At 41.3% G+C, this 16,867-nt stretch overlaps 1 protein-coding gene across 5 annotated transcripts in view; it reads right to left on the bottom strand.

Annotated features, from left to right (window-relative positions):
* Positions 1 to 16,434, bottom strand: part of CFAP91 (cilia and flagella associated protein 91) — a 135,670-nt gene extending 119,236 nt beyond the window's left edge. For 3 of the 5 annotated variants that reach the window (XR_011249402.1, XM_069554752.1, XM_069554754.1), the window contains exons 1-5: positions 16,145 to 16,395; positions 5,056 to 5,132; positions 4,400 to 4,557; positions 1,863 to 1,943; positions 522 to 578 (exon numbers count right to left, since the gene is read on the bottom strand). Coding sequence is in view for 4 of the 5 variants with exons in the window: in XM_069554752.1 (XP_069410853.1) it covers positions 522 to 578; positions 1,863 to 1,943; positions 4,400 to 4,557; positions 5,056 to 5,132; positions 16,145 to 16,268 (497 nt within the window). In the remaining variant the exon portion in view is untranslated. Of the gene's footprint in view, positions 1 to 521; positions 579 to 1,862; positions 1,944 to 4,399; positions 4,558 to 5,055; positions 5,133 to 16,144 lie in introns of all 5 variants that reach the window. The other 2 variants (XM_069554750.1, XM_069554755.1) reach the window with 2 other exon arrangements.
* Between the last annotated feature and the right edge of the window lie 433 nt (positions 16,435 to 16,867).

Raw genomic sequence — 16,867 nt, 5'->3', positions numbered from 1 at the left:
TCTTTTCATCTTGGTTCACATTCCTTTGTGGGACAGACACCACGTTGGATGTATCTTTGTATAGCACACTGCCTTGTGTCCATTAGATGATTAAATTATAAATTCTACTATTAAAAAATATTTTCACTGGTTTTCTTGATCAAACGTTGAAGAACTGTTGTCAAATAAGTACACTTCAGAGAAGCAAAAGAGAACATTTAGAGCACTTTCAACTTTCATTTTTACCATAACTCATAATAACTACACTATATACCATAACAATTATATACCTATGAACATATACATTTATCTATTTAAATCAAAAGTTATAAGCAAAGACATAACTACCCTCAATACATCTGAAGCTCTTGGTTATTTTCTATTTTGTTTTTTTAAATGCTGCTAATGACCACCAGAAAATGTTCTAATGATTTATGATCCATTCTTTAAAAATAATGATTCAGAGAACTATCTTCTAGAAACAAATATGGAAGCAAATAATAAATAAACTGGAAAAAAGTTTTAAAATAATGGTTACTTACCTGGTTGATGCAAAAACAACATTGAATGGCATCTGCTGATAAAATGGAAGGAAAGGCCTGGGGAAGAAAGGAAAACACAAACGTGGGACTTCTGCACTGTGTGTTTGCTAAGCTTCCTGCCACTGCCAATATTTGTCCCTTAAAATCAGTGAGTTTGAATACTTTGTGTATCAGCGATTCTCAAACTTTGGCACACAAAATCACTGGGGAGTGGAAAGCTGCTGCTGCTGCTGCTAAGTCGCTTCAGTCATGTCCGACTCTGTGCAACCCCAGAGACGGCACCCACCAGGCTCCCCCATCCCTGGGATTCTCCAGGCAAGAACGCTGGAGTGGGTGGGAGTGGGAAGATTCTTGTTTAAAATTCAAATCCACAGGTCTAGCCCAGCAGACTCAGTGGATACAAGGTAGAGCCAATTAATCTGCATTTGTAATAAACATCCCCATGTGTTTGCTGCAGATGGGAAACAAGCCACACCTGAGAAACAGTGCCTTATACTTAGGCTTCAGCTGGTCATTAGTTCCCAGCAACTTCTCAAGTGCCCTGAGATGTTCTGAAATTTCCAGTGATTTACTTTAGGCCGCCCCCCCACCCCCGCCCCAAAAGTCTAGGAACTGAGTATGCTATGTAAAGAATTTCATTCCTCTGAAAAACTCAGCATCATAAAACATCCATAAGGAGGTTGTTCATAAATAATGTGCATTACAAATTTACTTTCTCTAATGAACTTATGTAGGTATGACATCAAGTTATACATCTAAGTTAGCTATTTTGCTAACTCAGATAGGACCTAAAGGGAAATCCGCATCTAATTTTTTTCTAATCTGAGTGTATGATTATCACATGTGTGTATTCATCGCGAATGAAACAAGGTGAATCTTTTGACCATGTTGGTTTTGGTAACATTCACACAAAGACAGCAAATGTCACCTACTTGCCCTCTTTTAACACTTTTCCCTGCACTATCGCTGTCATGTGTCTTTCCTCTGTCTCACCTCATCTGATGACTTCATTTTGTTCTCAAAGATACATTCTTATTTGCAATTAGTATCTCTAAGGTCAGGCAGACTTAGTTGGAATCGCAGCTCTACACTTGCTAATTCATAATAGAGTAACCTTGAGCAATTTACTTCTCCTCTTTTGGTCTCAGCTTCCTAACTGGTAAAATGGGGATAATATATCCTATCCTATATTTCTGTTCTGAAAATTGATGTTATATACGTAAAGCACTTATAAAGTGATACCTGGCGTATTGCATGACTTAAATATGAGAGCTGCTATCATTATTACAAAGAGGTCTCTAATAATATTAGGGCTCATATTCATCAGTAATTATTTCCTACCTTTCAAAATATTTATAGCGATTCTTTCCAGTAACATCAGGATCTTCATAAACTTTAGGCATCTGAAAAGAAGAATCAATTCTAAAACGAAGCAGGAAAACATTATTCAAGTCAAACATATTATTTCCAAATATAATTTTTATTTCATATTCATTCTCAGTTGCTAAATCATGTCTGACTCTTTGGATCCTATGGACTATAGCCCACCAGGTTTCTCTGTCCATGGAGTTTTCCAGGCAAGAATACTGAAGTGGTTGCCACTTTCTACTCCAGGGAATTTTCCCACCCCAGGGATCGAACCCATGTCTCTCGCATCTCCTGCATTGACAGACAGATTCTTTACCACTAGCACCACTGGGAAGCCCCTATTTCATATTTATATGTCTATAAAGTAGGAGATACACGTGAGACTGAGAGCAAAGTCTTCTATAACATGTGTCTTACTGTCCTACACCTCAATAATTACTTTTCCTGAGCCAGGAAACCAGGAGCCAACAAGAGGAGCTGAAAGCTAATAAATGAGTAAATTTATGAAATTCCACATACAAAAATGTTCATTTTTAGTTAACAGTGCATGAGAATTACAAAATTTAAAAAAAAAAACACAAAATTTTATGTCTAGGCTGTAAGGTAGCATTGTAAAAGAAATTTGCTATGTATGAACTTGTAAATATTCTTTAAACAAATAAGAAATTTGACAGACCTATCGCTGAAGGTACTTTGGTGGCAGGTCTCCAAAAAGTCTACTTGGATACTAGCAGAAAAGTACACTTGCAATTTCTAAGACGGATCAAAGAAATTTGATGGATCAAAATGCAGTCACCTCTACCTTTGGTGGTAAGTTATCATGTAATATATACTATAACCTTTGGAGAACACCTATTAGGTTGGTGCAAAAGTAACTGCGGTTTTGCACTGTTGAACTTTGCCATTTGATACTGGAATGTGGTTATGTTATACACCATTTTAATGCTCATTTCTTGCTTTATATTTTCTTTTGCTAATGACTTATCACTTGCTGTTTATTTTATATTTATTTTAGACTATGGAAATGATGTTAAATAAAAAGCAAGTTCAAGCAATTTTCTTATTCAAGTTCAAAATGGGTCATAAAGCAGAGCAGGAAACTAGCAACATCAACAATGCATTTGGCCCAGAAACTGCTAACAAACATATAGTGCAGTGGTGATTAAAGAAATTTTGCAAAGGAGACAAGAGCCTTGAAGTTGAGGAGCATAGTAGCCAGTCATCCGCAGTTGACAATGACCAACTGACAGCCATCATCGAAACTGATCCTCATACAACTACATAAGAAGCTGCCTAAGAACTCAGCGTCAACCTTTCTATGGTCATTTGGCCTTTGAAGCAAATTGGAAACGTGAAAAAGCTTGATAACGGTGCCTCATGCTGCTGCTGCTGCTGCTAAGTTGCTTCAGTCGTGTCGAACTCTGTGCGACCCCATAGACGGCAGCCCACAAGGCTCCACCGTCCCTGGGATTCTCTAGGCAAGAACACTGGAGTGGGTTGCCATTGCCTTCTCCAACGCAGGAAAGTGAAAAGTGAAAGTGAAGTCGCTCAGTCGTGCCTCATGAACTGACTGCAAATCAAAAAAACCATCATTTTGAAATGTCACCTCTTATTCTACGCGACACTGAACCACTTCTCGATCAGATTATGATGCATGACAAAAAGTGGATTTTATAAAACAACTGGCAACAACTAGCTCAGTGGTTGGATGGAGAAGAAGCTCCTAAAACACTTCCCAAAACCAAACGTGCACCAAAAAAAGGTCATGGTCATTGTTTTGGTGGTCTGCTGTCTGTCTGATCCACTACATTTTTCTGAGTCCCAGCAAAACCATTACATCTGAGAAGTATGCTCAGCAAATAATGAAATGCACCAAAAACTGCAATACCTGCAGCCACTATTGGTCAACAGAATGGACCCAGTTCTTCTCCACAGTGCCTGACTGCAAGTTTCACAACCAGCAATCCAAAACTTGAACAAATTGGGCTAAAAAGTTTTACCTCATCTGCCATATTTACCTGACCTCTCTCCAACCAACCACCACTTCTTCAAGCATCTCAACAACTTTTTGCCAGGAAAACACTTCCAAAACCAGCAGAAGGCAGAAAATGCTTTCCAAGAGTTCATCAAATCCTGAAACATGTATTTTTACACTACAGGAACCAACCAACTTATTTCTCATTGGCACAAATGTGTTGACTGTAATGGTTCCTATTGTGATTAATAAAGATGTGTTTGAGCCTCGTTATAATGATTTAAAATTCACAGTCTGAAATCACAATTACTTTTGTACCAACCTATTACTAACCAATAAACCTATAACTGTTGCTCCCAAATCCAGATTGTTTTGGTCAAAGGGGTTAAGAAAGAGAACTTGAGCTCAACTGGTCTAGGTATAACATCACAATTGTACATTTTAAAATAATACAGAATGAATAAACAAAACTTTTTAAGAAGAAAAATGCATCCATCAAACACATGAATAGCAGCTGGAGCCACCTGACACTTACGCGGCAAGTTGCTGGAGGGCCTCTCTGTGCCATTGCTCATGTCGCTTCCAGTCCCGGCTGATGAATGATGGAACAGGATCTGCCTTGCTCCAATAAACAGAATATCTTGGATAATGGAACATGCTGCTGAACATGGTTCTAAACCTGGGAACCCTTCTCTAATGTTAAGACAGGAGGGCAGAGGGAAAAAGGACAAAATTACACCAGATTTTCTAAAGCATTTTACTACTGCAAACTTTTGAAAGGTACAAAACCGTCTATATGGCATAGGCTATTGGTATATGTATAGACTATCTCTAGAAGGATACTGAAGAAACTGATGACAAGGGGTGATTATGTGAAGAGGGCTAAGGGTAGCATTTATTTTATACTATATATGCTTTTGCACTACTGGAATTTTTTCAACACAGACATCTATTACTTTTCTCATTGAAATAATTTAGGTTATCGTCTGAGTCCTTTATTCACTATTAGTTAATCCTCACATTAGGCCACAAGTATTAAAACATCTTGTCCCCTGGTAACCATGGCAAAGAAATTTCTGAAGAACATAAAATCCAGTGGAGATTTGGTGATTAGAAAATTTGATCAGCACAGTTAGCCAAACTAGATGGTTCAGGTTCATTAGGCTGCCTTAGCAGATGAGTAAGACCTACCAGTTTGCTTCGAATCACAGTGGCCTGAATATTTGCCTGGTTGTGGTCTTTCTCGCTTGATACAATAAACAACGGGTCTGTGAAATAAACAATAAAGCAGTATAAGGAAGACCACAAATCTAGCACATATCTACTCCCAGGTAGAAAAAAAACAGTAAAGAAATGTAATTTCTTAATTGGAAAACAAATTAGAAAATTCAGATATCATCTAATTCTGCAGCAGCTCATAGCTCTATTACTCACCATCAGTGAGTCTGTGAGATGCATGTGTTCGCTGTACGCTCCAATGTCAGTGAATAGAATCGGAATGCAAAAAGAAGGCTGAACATGTTTTCAAGCACCATAACCTCAACAGGCTCTCCTCTCTTATGAACAAACCACCTTCTGGGTCTGGGTAGCTCTGGAAATACTCTAAGAGGAAGGACCATGTGTACACAGACACTACACCCTTTTCCAGGGTAAAGAAACAATAACTTTGGGCACTGCCTCCCATCTTCAGCTCACAGGGAAGATACAAACTTAACAGTGTATCACCCAGAGCTGGTAGACAGGGTCAAAAAAAAAAGTCATTCTCTAGTAAGACATAAATAAGATCAGCTATTTTTAGAATTCACCCCTTAAAATGGAACAAAGTTATTTCCTCCAAGTTTAAATAAGATTGCCCTGTTGCTGTAAGTATGTATTTGTTAGGTATACCTTTAAAGTGACAATGAAATTCATGATTGATTTTACTATCACTTAAAAATCAAACAATTTGACATTGAAATCACAAGCAATCTTCAGATATAGACTTGATTTCTCAAGTAGATATGTCTAGACAAATACCTTGAACTAGTCTAGACATCTTGGTAACGTATATTTCTCTGCAGAAATCATTAAATTGTTATTGTGATTTAGAATTAAGTCTCTTGAATTTAGACGATTTGTCAATTTCTGGAACTTAGTTACTTCCTCAGTTACCCAATTTCAGGCGAACAGCACAGTCACAACCATTGAGGACTTCCCTGGTGGCCCAGTGGTTGAAAATCCACCTTCCAACACAGGGGGCATGGGTTCAATCCCTGGTCTGGGAACTAAGATCCCACATGCTGTGGGACAACTGAGCCCATGCACCACAACGAGAGAAGCCCACGAGCTGCGACCACTGAGCCTGCATCCTGCACACACCACGCCCACACGTTCTAGAGCCTGTGCTTCGCCGCCAGAGAAACCCGTGCACCAGTGAAGACCCAGCTGGCCAACACAAACAATCACAACCACTGGTCCAGTGATACCTTCTAAATCACTTAAAACAAGAGACAAGAGAATGTAGAAATTTCACTTTGTCTTATACGATTTCCAACATATTAGCGATGATGAAGATATATTCTTCTGTCTAAATAGGTGCATTCATTCTCCAAATTCAGTAGCCTATAATTTGAGGGCATAAAATTTGGCCTCTTCATTCCTAATCAGCCCAATTTCCATCACTCCTCAACTTGATATCACTGGGTCAATGGCTGCAATTGTGCTGGTCATCTGAAATTAATTTAACCCACATTTCCCCTAAGTCTGGATAATGAACCATTCTCTTCTTATTAATATTTCCATAAGGAATGTGAAAATGATATCTATAGAAACATTTTTTAATCTACAGACAACAACACAATACTGTATGATTTGTGACTATACATTCTACAACATAGTCTACAGTTCAGTTCAGTCACTCAGTTATGTTCGACTCTGCGATCCCATGGACTGCAGCAGGCCAAGCCTCCCTTGTCCATCACCAACTCCTGAAGTTTACTTGAACTCATGTCCATCGAGTCAGTGATGCCATTCAACCATCTCATCCTCTGTTGTCCCCTTCTCCTAACTGCCTTCAATCTTTCCCAGCATCAAAGTCTTTTCAAATGAGTCAGTTCTTCGCATGAGGTGGCCAAAGTATTGGAGTTTCAGCTTCAGCATCAGTCCTTCCAATGAATATTCAGGACTGATTTCCTTTAGGATGGACTGGTTGGATCTCCCTGCAGTTCAAAGGACTCTCAAGAGTCTTCTCCAACACCACAGTTCAAAAGCATCAATTCTTCAGCACTCAACTTTCCTTATAGTCCAACTCCCACATCCATACATGACCACTGGAAAGCCATAGCCTTGACTAGACGGACCTTTGTTCGCAAAGTAATGTCTCTGCTTTTTAATATACTGCCTAGGTTGGTCATAACCTTTCTCCCAAGAAGTAAGCGTCTTTTAATTTCATGGCTGCAGTCACCATCTGCAGTGATTTTGGAGCCCCCCAAAATAGTCTGTAACTGTCTCCCATTGCTTCCCCATCTATTTGCCATGAAGTGATGAGACCAGATGCCATGATCTTAGTTTTCTGAATGTTGAGTTTTAAGCCAACTTCTCCACTCTCCTCTTCACTTTCAACAAGAGGCTCTTTAGTTCTTCTTTGCTTTCTGCCATAAAGGTGGTGTCATCTGCTTATCTCAGGTTATTGATATTTCTCCGAGCAATCTTGATTCCAGCTCGTGTTTCAACCAGCCCAGCATTTCTCATGATGTACTCTGCATATAAGTTAAATAAGCATAGTCTACAACTGTGCTCAAAATCAGTGCTCAAACGGCACTGAAGAGGCCTCTGAGATGCCCAAGCAATAGCATGCATGCAGTGTCGCTTCAATCATGTCCAGCTCTTTGTGACCCTATAGACTTTAGCCTGCCAGGCTCCTCTGCCCATGGAATTTTCCAGGCAAGAATACTGGAGTGGATGGCTGAATCATGTCAATGTATGGCAGAAACCACTACAATATTGTAAAGTAATTAGCCTCCAATTAAAATAAATTAATATTTTTAAAAAAGGAATACTGGAGTGGGTTGTCATGCTCTCCTCTGGGGAATCTTCCCAATCCAGGAATCAAACTCGCATCTCCTGTGGCTCCTGCATTGCAAGTGTATTCTTTTTTTTTTTTTTTTTGTAGATTTTTTAAATTTATTATTATTATTTTTACTTTACAATATTGCATTGGTTTTGCCATACATCAACATGAGTCACGGAGGGAAGCCCCAAGCAATAGCAATCACCCGGTTATCACTTACTTATTCCTAGACAGTATTGAGTGCTTCGTGTGTGGTATTCCTTTTAATTCTCAAAAAGTTAATAAGGTAAGCACGAGGCCTCCATTTTACAGAAAAGGAAACCAAGGCTTCAAGAAGTCAGCAACCAAGGGGATCAAGATGGTGGAATAAGAGGACAGAGAGCTCCCCTTCCCCCCAAAACACATCAAAGATATATCTACATGCAGAACAATTCTCAGTGAAAACTAGCTGGAAACTGGCAGCAGGACTTCTATACAAACAACCGGAGCTGCAGCAAATAGCTCCATGTAACAGGGAGTGTGCTAAGTCGCTTCAGTCATGTCCAACTCTTTGCGACCCTATGAACTGTAGCCTACAAGGCTCCTCTGTCCATGGGATTCTCCAGGCATGGAGTGGGTTGCCATGCCCTCCTCCAGTGGATCCTCCTGACCAGGGATCAAACCCACATCTCTTTAAGTCTCCTGCATTGGCAGGTGGATTCTTTACTAGCAACATTTGGGAAGCAAGGTAGGATGTGGGAAAAAATAAAAAAAGGCATCAGGTTGGGACCTGCATCCCTGGGAGGGATCTGAAAGGAAGAGAAGGTCCACATGGGTGGACCTTCACTCTGGGGAGCAAGCAGGTCAAGCCACAATTTTGGCATCCCATTCCTGGGCTCCTGCACAGACAAGAAAAACCCCCTCATTTGTGAGGAAATTCACTGAGACAGACAGACTGAAGAAGGCTGGACTCTACTCATAAGGAGTGTATGTGTGCCGGCTCACTAACAGTCAGGGCCAATAGAGCCACTGGAAGTGATGGTTGCCACTTTACCACACTTTCCAACCCCAACAGGCAAATGCCCCAGCCCCCTCAGTCTACACCACAGCCTAGTGTGAGATCTGGGCAGAGGCTTGGTCTAGCCATGCAGAGACAGACCAGAGGGCCTGAGGTGTGATCTGGGGGCGCTGCAGGCCCCATTATAAACGGGTGCATGGCAGGTTGTGGGTCTAGCTGGGCAGATATTGCCAGCATGCATAACTGGTGGCATCATAAGAGGGTGCAGATACTAGTACGCAGCAGTTTATTTCCCAGCAAGAGCACGCTGGGTGTGCTGGAGTGGCTCCACCCACTCCACACCACACCACAGCTCAGCACTACATCTGGGGCAGAAACAGAAGACTGGGAGAAGACCACCATAGAGGCAGCCCAGATCTCAGGTGGCAAAGCAGCTCCTGCAGCCACAACCACCTGACTCCCAGTCACTGCACAACACAGCCCTGCCCTAGATCTGGGACGTTACAACAGAGAAAGGGACGTGAATCTGGGCTGCTTCTGAGCACGATGTCTACACAGGTGAGACACAGGTATTCTGTGACCTCACAGACCTTACTTGCTTCAGGATTCACCTCCCTTGGGGCAGCGTGCACACTCAAGGGCTACAGAGCATGATCAAACAACCCTCAAGCCTTCTATTCAAACAACTGGGGAGTGCACCCCACTCCCAATAGGATGATGACAGCCATGGAGCTGAGAAGAAGCCCTGCCTCACATCCAGCACAGGCTGTAGACGCTACAAGCCAACCACACTTCCTATCCAGGGGATAACAACCAGTCCAGACTGAGGAAAGACATGGTGGGCATCCATACCAAAATCAGTCTCCCACCAAAGGACTGGAGACACAGAGTCTATGCAGGGACAACCCTACATAAAAACATCCCTTCAAGACCACAGTGGAGAGCAGATTCTCCTAAATTCAGAGAGACAGAAAAAGGTAAGTAAAATTAAAAAGCATAGGAACTATTTCAAATCAAAAGAACAAGAGAAATGCCCTGAAAGAACAAATAATGAAACAGTCCTCATCAGTCTTTTAGACCTTGAGTTAAAAGGTCTAAACTTTTGAGTTAAGAGAAGGTAATAAAAATGCTAAATGAATTAAGAAACATATCAAAAGAAATGCAGATCTCTGTAACAAGGAACTATTAATGGAATCTATAAAGGTGAACCAATCAAAATTAGACAATTCCATTGCTGAGATAAAAACCAATCTGGAAGCAATGAATAGCAGACTAAAGGACACAGAAGAATGATAAGTGATCTGGAAGACAGAATAGTAAATTATTCAATCAGAACAGTGGAAAGACAAATGAAAAAAGTAAAGGCAACAACTGAACTCTACGGGATAATACAAAATGTGCCAACCCACACATAATAGGGGTTCTAGAAGAAGAAAGAGAGAATGGATGAAAAAATGTATTTTAGGGACTTCCCTGGTGGTCCAGTGGTTAATACTTTGCCTTTCAACGCAGGGGGTGTGGGTTCAATCCCTGGTCAGGGCACTAAGATCCCACAAGCTACATGACACAGCCAAAAGCAATATACAACAAAACAAGCCCAACAAACAAAAGTCCAGGACCAGACGGCTTCACAAGGGAATGTCATGAAACATTCAGAGAACAGTTAACACCTATCCTTCTGAAACTACTCCCAAAAATTGCAGAAGAAAGAACACTTCCAAACTCATTCCACAAGGCCACCATCAACCTGATACCAAAACCAAACAAAAGTGAAAGTGTTAGTTGCTCAGTCGTATCCAACTCGGCTCCTCTGTCCATGGAATTCTCCAGGCAAAAATACTGGAATGGGTAGCCATTTCCTTTTCCAGGGATCTTCCCGACCCAGAGATTGAACCCAGTTCCCCCACACTGCAGAAAGATTCTTTACTGTCTGAGCCACCAGGAAAGATCACAAAAACAGAAAATTAAGGCCAATATCACAAATGAACATAGATGCAAAAATTCTCAACAAGATACCAGCAAACTGACTCCAACAACACATTAAAAGGAGCATACACCGTAATAAAGTAGGATTTATTCCAGATACAAGGAGTTTTCAATATCTGCAAATCAGTCAGTGTGATACACCACATTAACAAACTGAAGATAAAAACCATATGAACATCTCAATAAATTCAGAAAAAACTTTTTATAAAATTCAATATCCATTTATGATTTTTAAAAAATGCTTCAGAAAGTGGGCATAGAGGGAACTTACCTAACCATAACAAAGGCCATATATGACAAAGCCATAGCTAACATCATACTCAACGTAAAAGCTGAAATATTTCCTCTAAGATCAGGAACAAGACAAGGATGCTCATTCTCACCACTCTGATTCAACATAGTTTTGGATGTCCTAGTCATGGCAATCAGAGAAGAAAAAGAAAAGGAATCCAGGGACTTCTCTGCTGGTCCAGTGGCTGAGACTCTGCGCTCCCAATGCAAGGGGCCTGGGTTCAGTCCCCAGTGAGGGAACTGGATCCCACATGCTACAACTAAGAGTTCACATGCTACCATTCAAAAGATATCACATTCTGCAACTAAGACCCAGTGCAGCCAAATAAATAAAAATAAGTATATTTTTTTAAAAAAAGGAATCCAAATTACAAAAAAACAGAGTTGTCGCTGTTTGTATATAACATGATGCTACACATAGAAAACCTTAAAGAAACTACCAGAACACTACTAAAGCTCATCAATAAATGTGATAAAGCTGCTAGATACAAAATTAATATATAGAAATCTATTGCATTTCTGTACACTAACAAGGAAATATCGAAAACAATTAAGGAAACAATTTCATTTACCATTGCATTAAAAAGAATAAAATACCTAGAATAAACCTACCTAAGAAGGCAAAAGATCTCTACTCTGAAAACTATAGGACACTAATGAAAGAAACTGAAGATGACACAAATAAATGGAAAGATATATGTGTTCCTGAAATGGGAGAATCCATATTGTTAAAATGACCATACTACTCAATGGAATCTACAGACTCAATGCAATCCCTATTACATTACCAATGGCATTATCACAGAATTCGGACAAAATAATTCTCCAAGCCAGGCTTCAGCAATATGTGAACCGTGAACTTCCAGATGTTCAAGCTGGTTTTCAAAAAGGCAGAGGAACCAGAGATCAAATTGCCCACACCCACTGGATCATGGAAAAAGTAAGAGAGTTCCAGAAAAACATCTATTTCTGCTTTATTGACTCTGCCAAAGCCTTTGACTGTGTGGATCACAATAAACTGTGGAAAATTCTGAGAGAGATGGGAATACCAGACCACCTGACCTGCCTCTTGAGAAATCTGTATGCAGGCCAGGAAGCAACAGTTAGAACTGGACATGGAACAACAGATTGGTTCCAAATAGGAAAAGGAGTACATCAAGGCTGTATATTGTCACCCTGCTTATTTAACTTCTATGCAGAGTACATCACAAGAAACACTGGGCTGGAGGAAGCACAAGCTGGAATCAAGATTGCCGGGAGAAATATCAATAACCTCAGATATGCAGATGACACCACCTTATGGCAGAAAGTGAAAAAGAACTAAAAAGCCCCTTGATGAAAGTAAAAGAGGAGAGTGGAAAAGTTGGCTTAAAACTCAACATTCAGAAAACGAAGATCATGGCATCTGGTCCCATCACTTCATGTGAAATAGATGGGGAAACAGTGGAAACAGTGTCAGACTTTATTTTGGGGGGTTCCAAAATCACTGCAGATGGTGACTGCAGCCATGAAATTAAAAGACGCTTACTCCTTGGAAGGAAAGTTATGACCAACCTAGATAGCATGTTGAAAAGCAGAGACATTACTTTGCCAACAAAGGTCTGTCTAGTCAAGGCTATGGTTTTTCCAGTGGTCATGTATGGATGTGAGAGTTGGATGGTGAAGAAAGCTGAGCGCCAAAGAATTGATGCTTTGAAGTGTGGTGCTGGAGACTCTTGAGAATCCCTTGAACTGCAAGAAGATCCAACCAGTCCATCCTAAAGGAGATCAGTCCTGGCTATTCATTGGAAGGACTGATGTTGAAGCTGAAACTCCAATACTTTGGCCGCCTCATACAAAGAGCTGACTCATTGGAAAAGACCCGAATGCTGGGAAGGACTGGGGGCAGGAGGAGAAGGGGACGACAGGGGATGAGATGGTTGCATGACATCACTGACTCGATGGACATGGGTTTGGATAGACTCCAGGAGTTGGTGATGGACAGGAAGGCCTGGCATGCTGCGATTCATGGGGTCACAAAGAGTCAGACACAACTGAGCAACTGAACTGAACTGAATTTTTAATTTGGATGAAAACACAAAAGACCCTGAATAATGAAAATTATCTTGAGAGAGAAGAACAGAGCTGTAGAAATCACACTCTATGCCTTCAGACAATATTATAAAGCTACCATAATCAAAACCGTCTGACACTGACACAGAAACGGACATAGAGATCAGCTGAACAGAACAGACAGTCCAGCAGTAAACCAATACACTTACGGCCAATTAATCTAAGAAAAGTAGGTAAGAATACACAGTGGAGAAAAGACAGCCTTTTCGCTAAATGGTTCTGAGAAAAACTGGACAGCTACATGTAAAAGAATGAAATTAGAACATTTTCCAATACCATATACAAAAATAAACTCAAATTGATTAAAGACTTAAATATAAGTCTGGATAAAACTTCTAGAGGAAAATATGGGCAGAAGACTCTGACATACACTGCAGCAAGATGTTTCTGGAACAGAAATAAACAGTATATAATTAAGTCTAAAAGCTTTAGCGCAACAAAGGAAAACATAAACAAAATGACAGCCTACAAAGTGGGAGAAAATATTTCTAAATGATGCTACAACAATGATTAGTTTCCAAAATATACCAACAGCTCATATAGCTTAACATCAAAAAAACAAACAACCCAATTAAAAAAATAGCCAGAAGACCTAAACATTTCTCCAAGAAGACATACAGATGACCCACAGGCACATGAAAAGATGTTCAATATCACTAATTATTAGAGAAATGCAAACCAAAACTACAGTGAGGTATCATCTCACATCAGAATGGCCATTATTAACAAGCCTACAAATAAATGCTGGAGAGAGAGTGAAGAAAAAGAAACTCTCCTGCGCTGTTAGTGGGAATGAAAGTTGGTGCAACCACTGTGGAGAAGATCATGGAGGTTTCATTAAAAAAAAAAACAACAACTAAAAACAGAGTTACCATATAATCTTGCAATCCCACTCATGGGCATATATCCAGAGAAAACTCTAATTTGAAAAGATACATGCACCCCAATGTTCACAGCAACTCATATTTACAAAGGCCAAACCCTGGAAGCAACCTAAATGTCTATCAACAGATGAATGGATAAAGAAAATGTATAAAATAAATAACATATATATATGCATATGTATACAAGCACACAATGGACTATTACTAGCCATAAAAAAGAATGAAATAATGCCATTTGCAGCAACATGGATGGACCTAGAGATTATCCTATTAAGTGAAGTAAATCAAAGACAAATATTGTATCACTTATGTGTAGAATTTTTTAAAAATACAAATAAACTTATTTACAAAACAGACAAACTCATGGAAATAGAAAACAAATTTATGGTTATCAAAGGGGATAGCAGAGGAGGGGAGGGGAGAAATAAATTAGGACTTTGGAATTAACATAAATACAGTAGGTCCTTGTTGTTTATTCTATAGAGAAAGAAAAGAAAGGAGGAAAAGAGCTCATGATAAATGATAAACCCAAGAAGTATTTAAGATATTTTGGGGGCTTCCATGGTAGCTCAGTGGTGAAGAATGTGCCGGGCAATGCAGGGGACATGGGTTCGATTCCTGGTCCAGGAAGATCCCACATGCCATGGGACAATAAGCCCGTGCACCACAACTACTAAGCCCACAGCCCACAGCTACTGAAGGCCCTGTCCCTAGAGCCTGTGCTTCGCAACAAGAGAAACCACTGCAATGAGAAGCCCTCACACTGCAACTAGAGAAGGCCCCCTCGCAGCAATGAAGACCCAGCACAACCAATAAATAAATATTTTTAAAAACGATATTTTTGGATGCTAGGAAAATATATCATATTTAAAAGACTTTATAATTAGCAGTGCAATAGTGTAGCTATTAATCCATCAACAAATGTAGATTCAGGGAAGTGACAGAGTACTGTAGGCACTTCAAGTGAGGCACTTTAGAGATACAAAGTATTCATGTAACATTCAGTCAAATGTGAAACAGTATATAAATGAGGTAAGATTTAGAAAAGAATGCTATTAACTGTGAAGCATACACAAATGTAAGCAATCATTACATATTCCCAACAGCAGGGAACGGCTACCCTAAAGACTCCCATCCAAAGGAAACCCTGGGATTCTCAGAGGAGATACCACACCGTTAAAAGAAGGGCAAAGAGGGCAAAACGGGGAGCGGGGGAGGGAAATCATGCTTTACTGATTATACTTATTGTAGTAGTAAATTAAATAAATGATTCATAACAAATTATATAGCACCCAACACATGTACCAGCACTGGAAAAGGTGCTGAGAAAGCTACAAAAATGGAGAGAACAAGAACTTAACTCAGGAATTTATGGTCCAGTAGAAGAGACAGAATATAAATGAACAATCAGGGCATTAAATAAACTGGGGCTTTACTGGCCCAAAAGACCTAGTGGACCTAGTTTACAAGCAATACTTTGACGGATAAGAACAAGCTCAAATAAAAAGAGAAACCTAAAAACAAAGATGAGACAACCTGGCCCTCCTTTACCTACCCAGAATGACAGGTTTGAAGTTGCCCAGAGAATTGGGCATTTTATGCAGTTTGAATGACGGAGTGTCGTGTGAATCTCCAAGTCAGAACGCCAGGAACGGCATTCAGGACAATTGCTTAGGGCTGTGCAAATTGTCAGGGTAAAGAAGAATGAGGTGTTCCTGCTCGCTACTCTGAGATGCAGAGCGCACCTGCGGCTTCCGAGACCGCCTCCTCCCCCCAGCCAGCCCAAGAGCCACCTCCTGCAGGGCGTGGAGCTGCCCCTAACCAACAAAAGACAACCCGGGCTAGAGATCCCTCCTGAGGCTTGTCTTTCGTCCGCCGCGTTCCCGGCCAGGTCCGACAGTCTCGACGCCCACCTGGCCCAGGTGTCGACAACTCAGGAGGGAGGTTTGGAGCCGCCCTTACCGTATAAGAAATCATACGTTCGACTGGCAGAGACTTTGCCCCAGGCCCCTGATTTCCCTCTGAACCGGGTTTGAGACACCTGCGACTTGGCCTGGGGTTCTTCGATAGTCACTACGTGACTCATGGTGCCGGCTCTTCCCTGCCGCCAGCCAGGTTCAACTAGGGAAACCTAGCTGCTGCGTGCACCGTAGCTATGGTAACCTCCGCAGGGACCAGAGAGCAAACGCCAGGCGAAGATAGGCAGCTAGTCCAGAGGAGAGGGGCGGGACTAGCGTCAGAGAGGCGGGGTCGAGTGACGACAGGAAGGGGCGGGGAGAGGAGCAGAAGCGGAAGGACGGGGACGTGCGCAGAGGGGTGGAGCGTGAGGGGTCGGGGAAGAGGAGGGGAGAAAGGAGAAAAGGAGGGGCTGGCCTAGGGAGGGGAGGGGAAGGAGAGAAGGGCGGGGCGAGGGTAGAGAAGGACGAAGGGCTCGGTGGAGAGAAAGGCGAGGAGGGGGAGAGAAGGGCGGGGTGGGAGAGGGACTGCCTCACTTCCCAGTTGCACTCCGGTGATAAAGTTACGAGCATTTAGCGGCCCACCCACGGTCAACGCCAGGAGGCCGCAGATTGGGGAGAAGGTTGCTGCTGAAATCCTTGCAGCCATTTACCAATCACACTCCGTAGCCTCTTTCGGGAATCCCTGGGAAATCTTAGAGCCTTCTAGAATAGTTGGGGACTTTTCATT

The sequence above is a fragment of the Ovis canadensis genome, chromosome 1 (assembly GCF_042477335.2).
Source record: "Ovis canadensis isolate MfBH-ARS-UI-01 breed Bighorn chromosome 1, ARS-UI_OviCan_v2, whole genome shotgun sequence".
NCBI classification, from domain to species: domain Eukaryota; kingdom Metazoa; phylum Chordata; class Mammalia; order Artiodactyla; family Bovidae; genus Ovis; species Ovis canadensis.
Note: the sequence above shows the minus strand (reverse complement) of the source record. Positions and strands in the feature narration are given on the sequence as shown.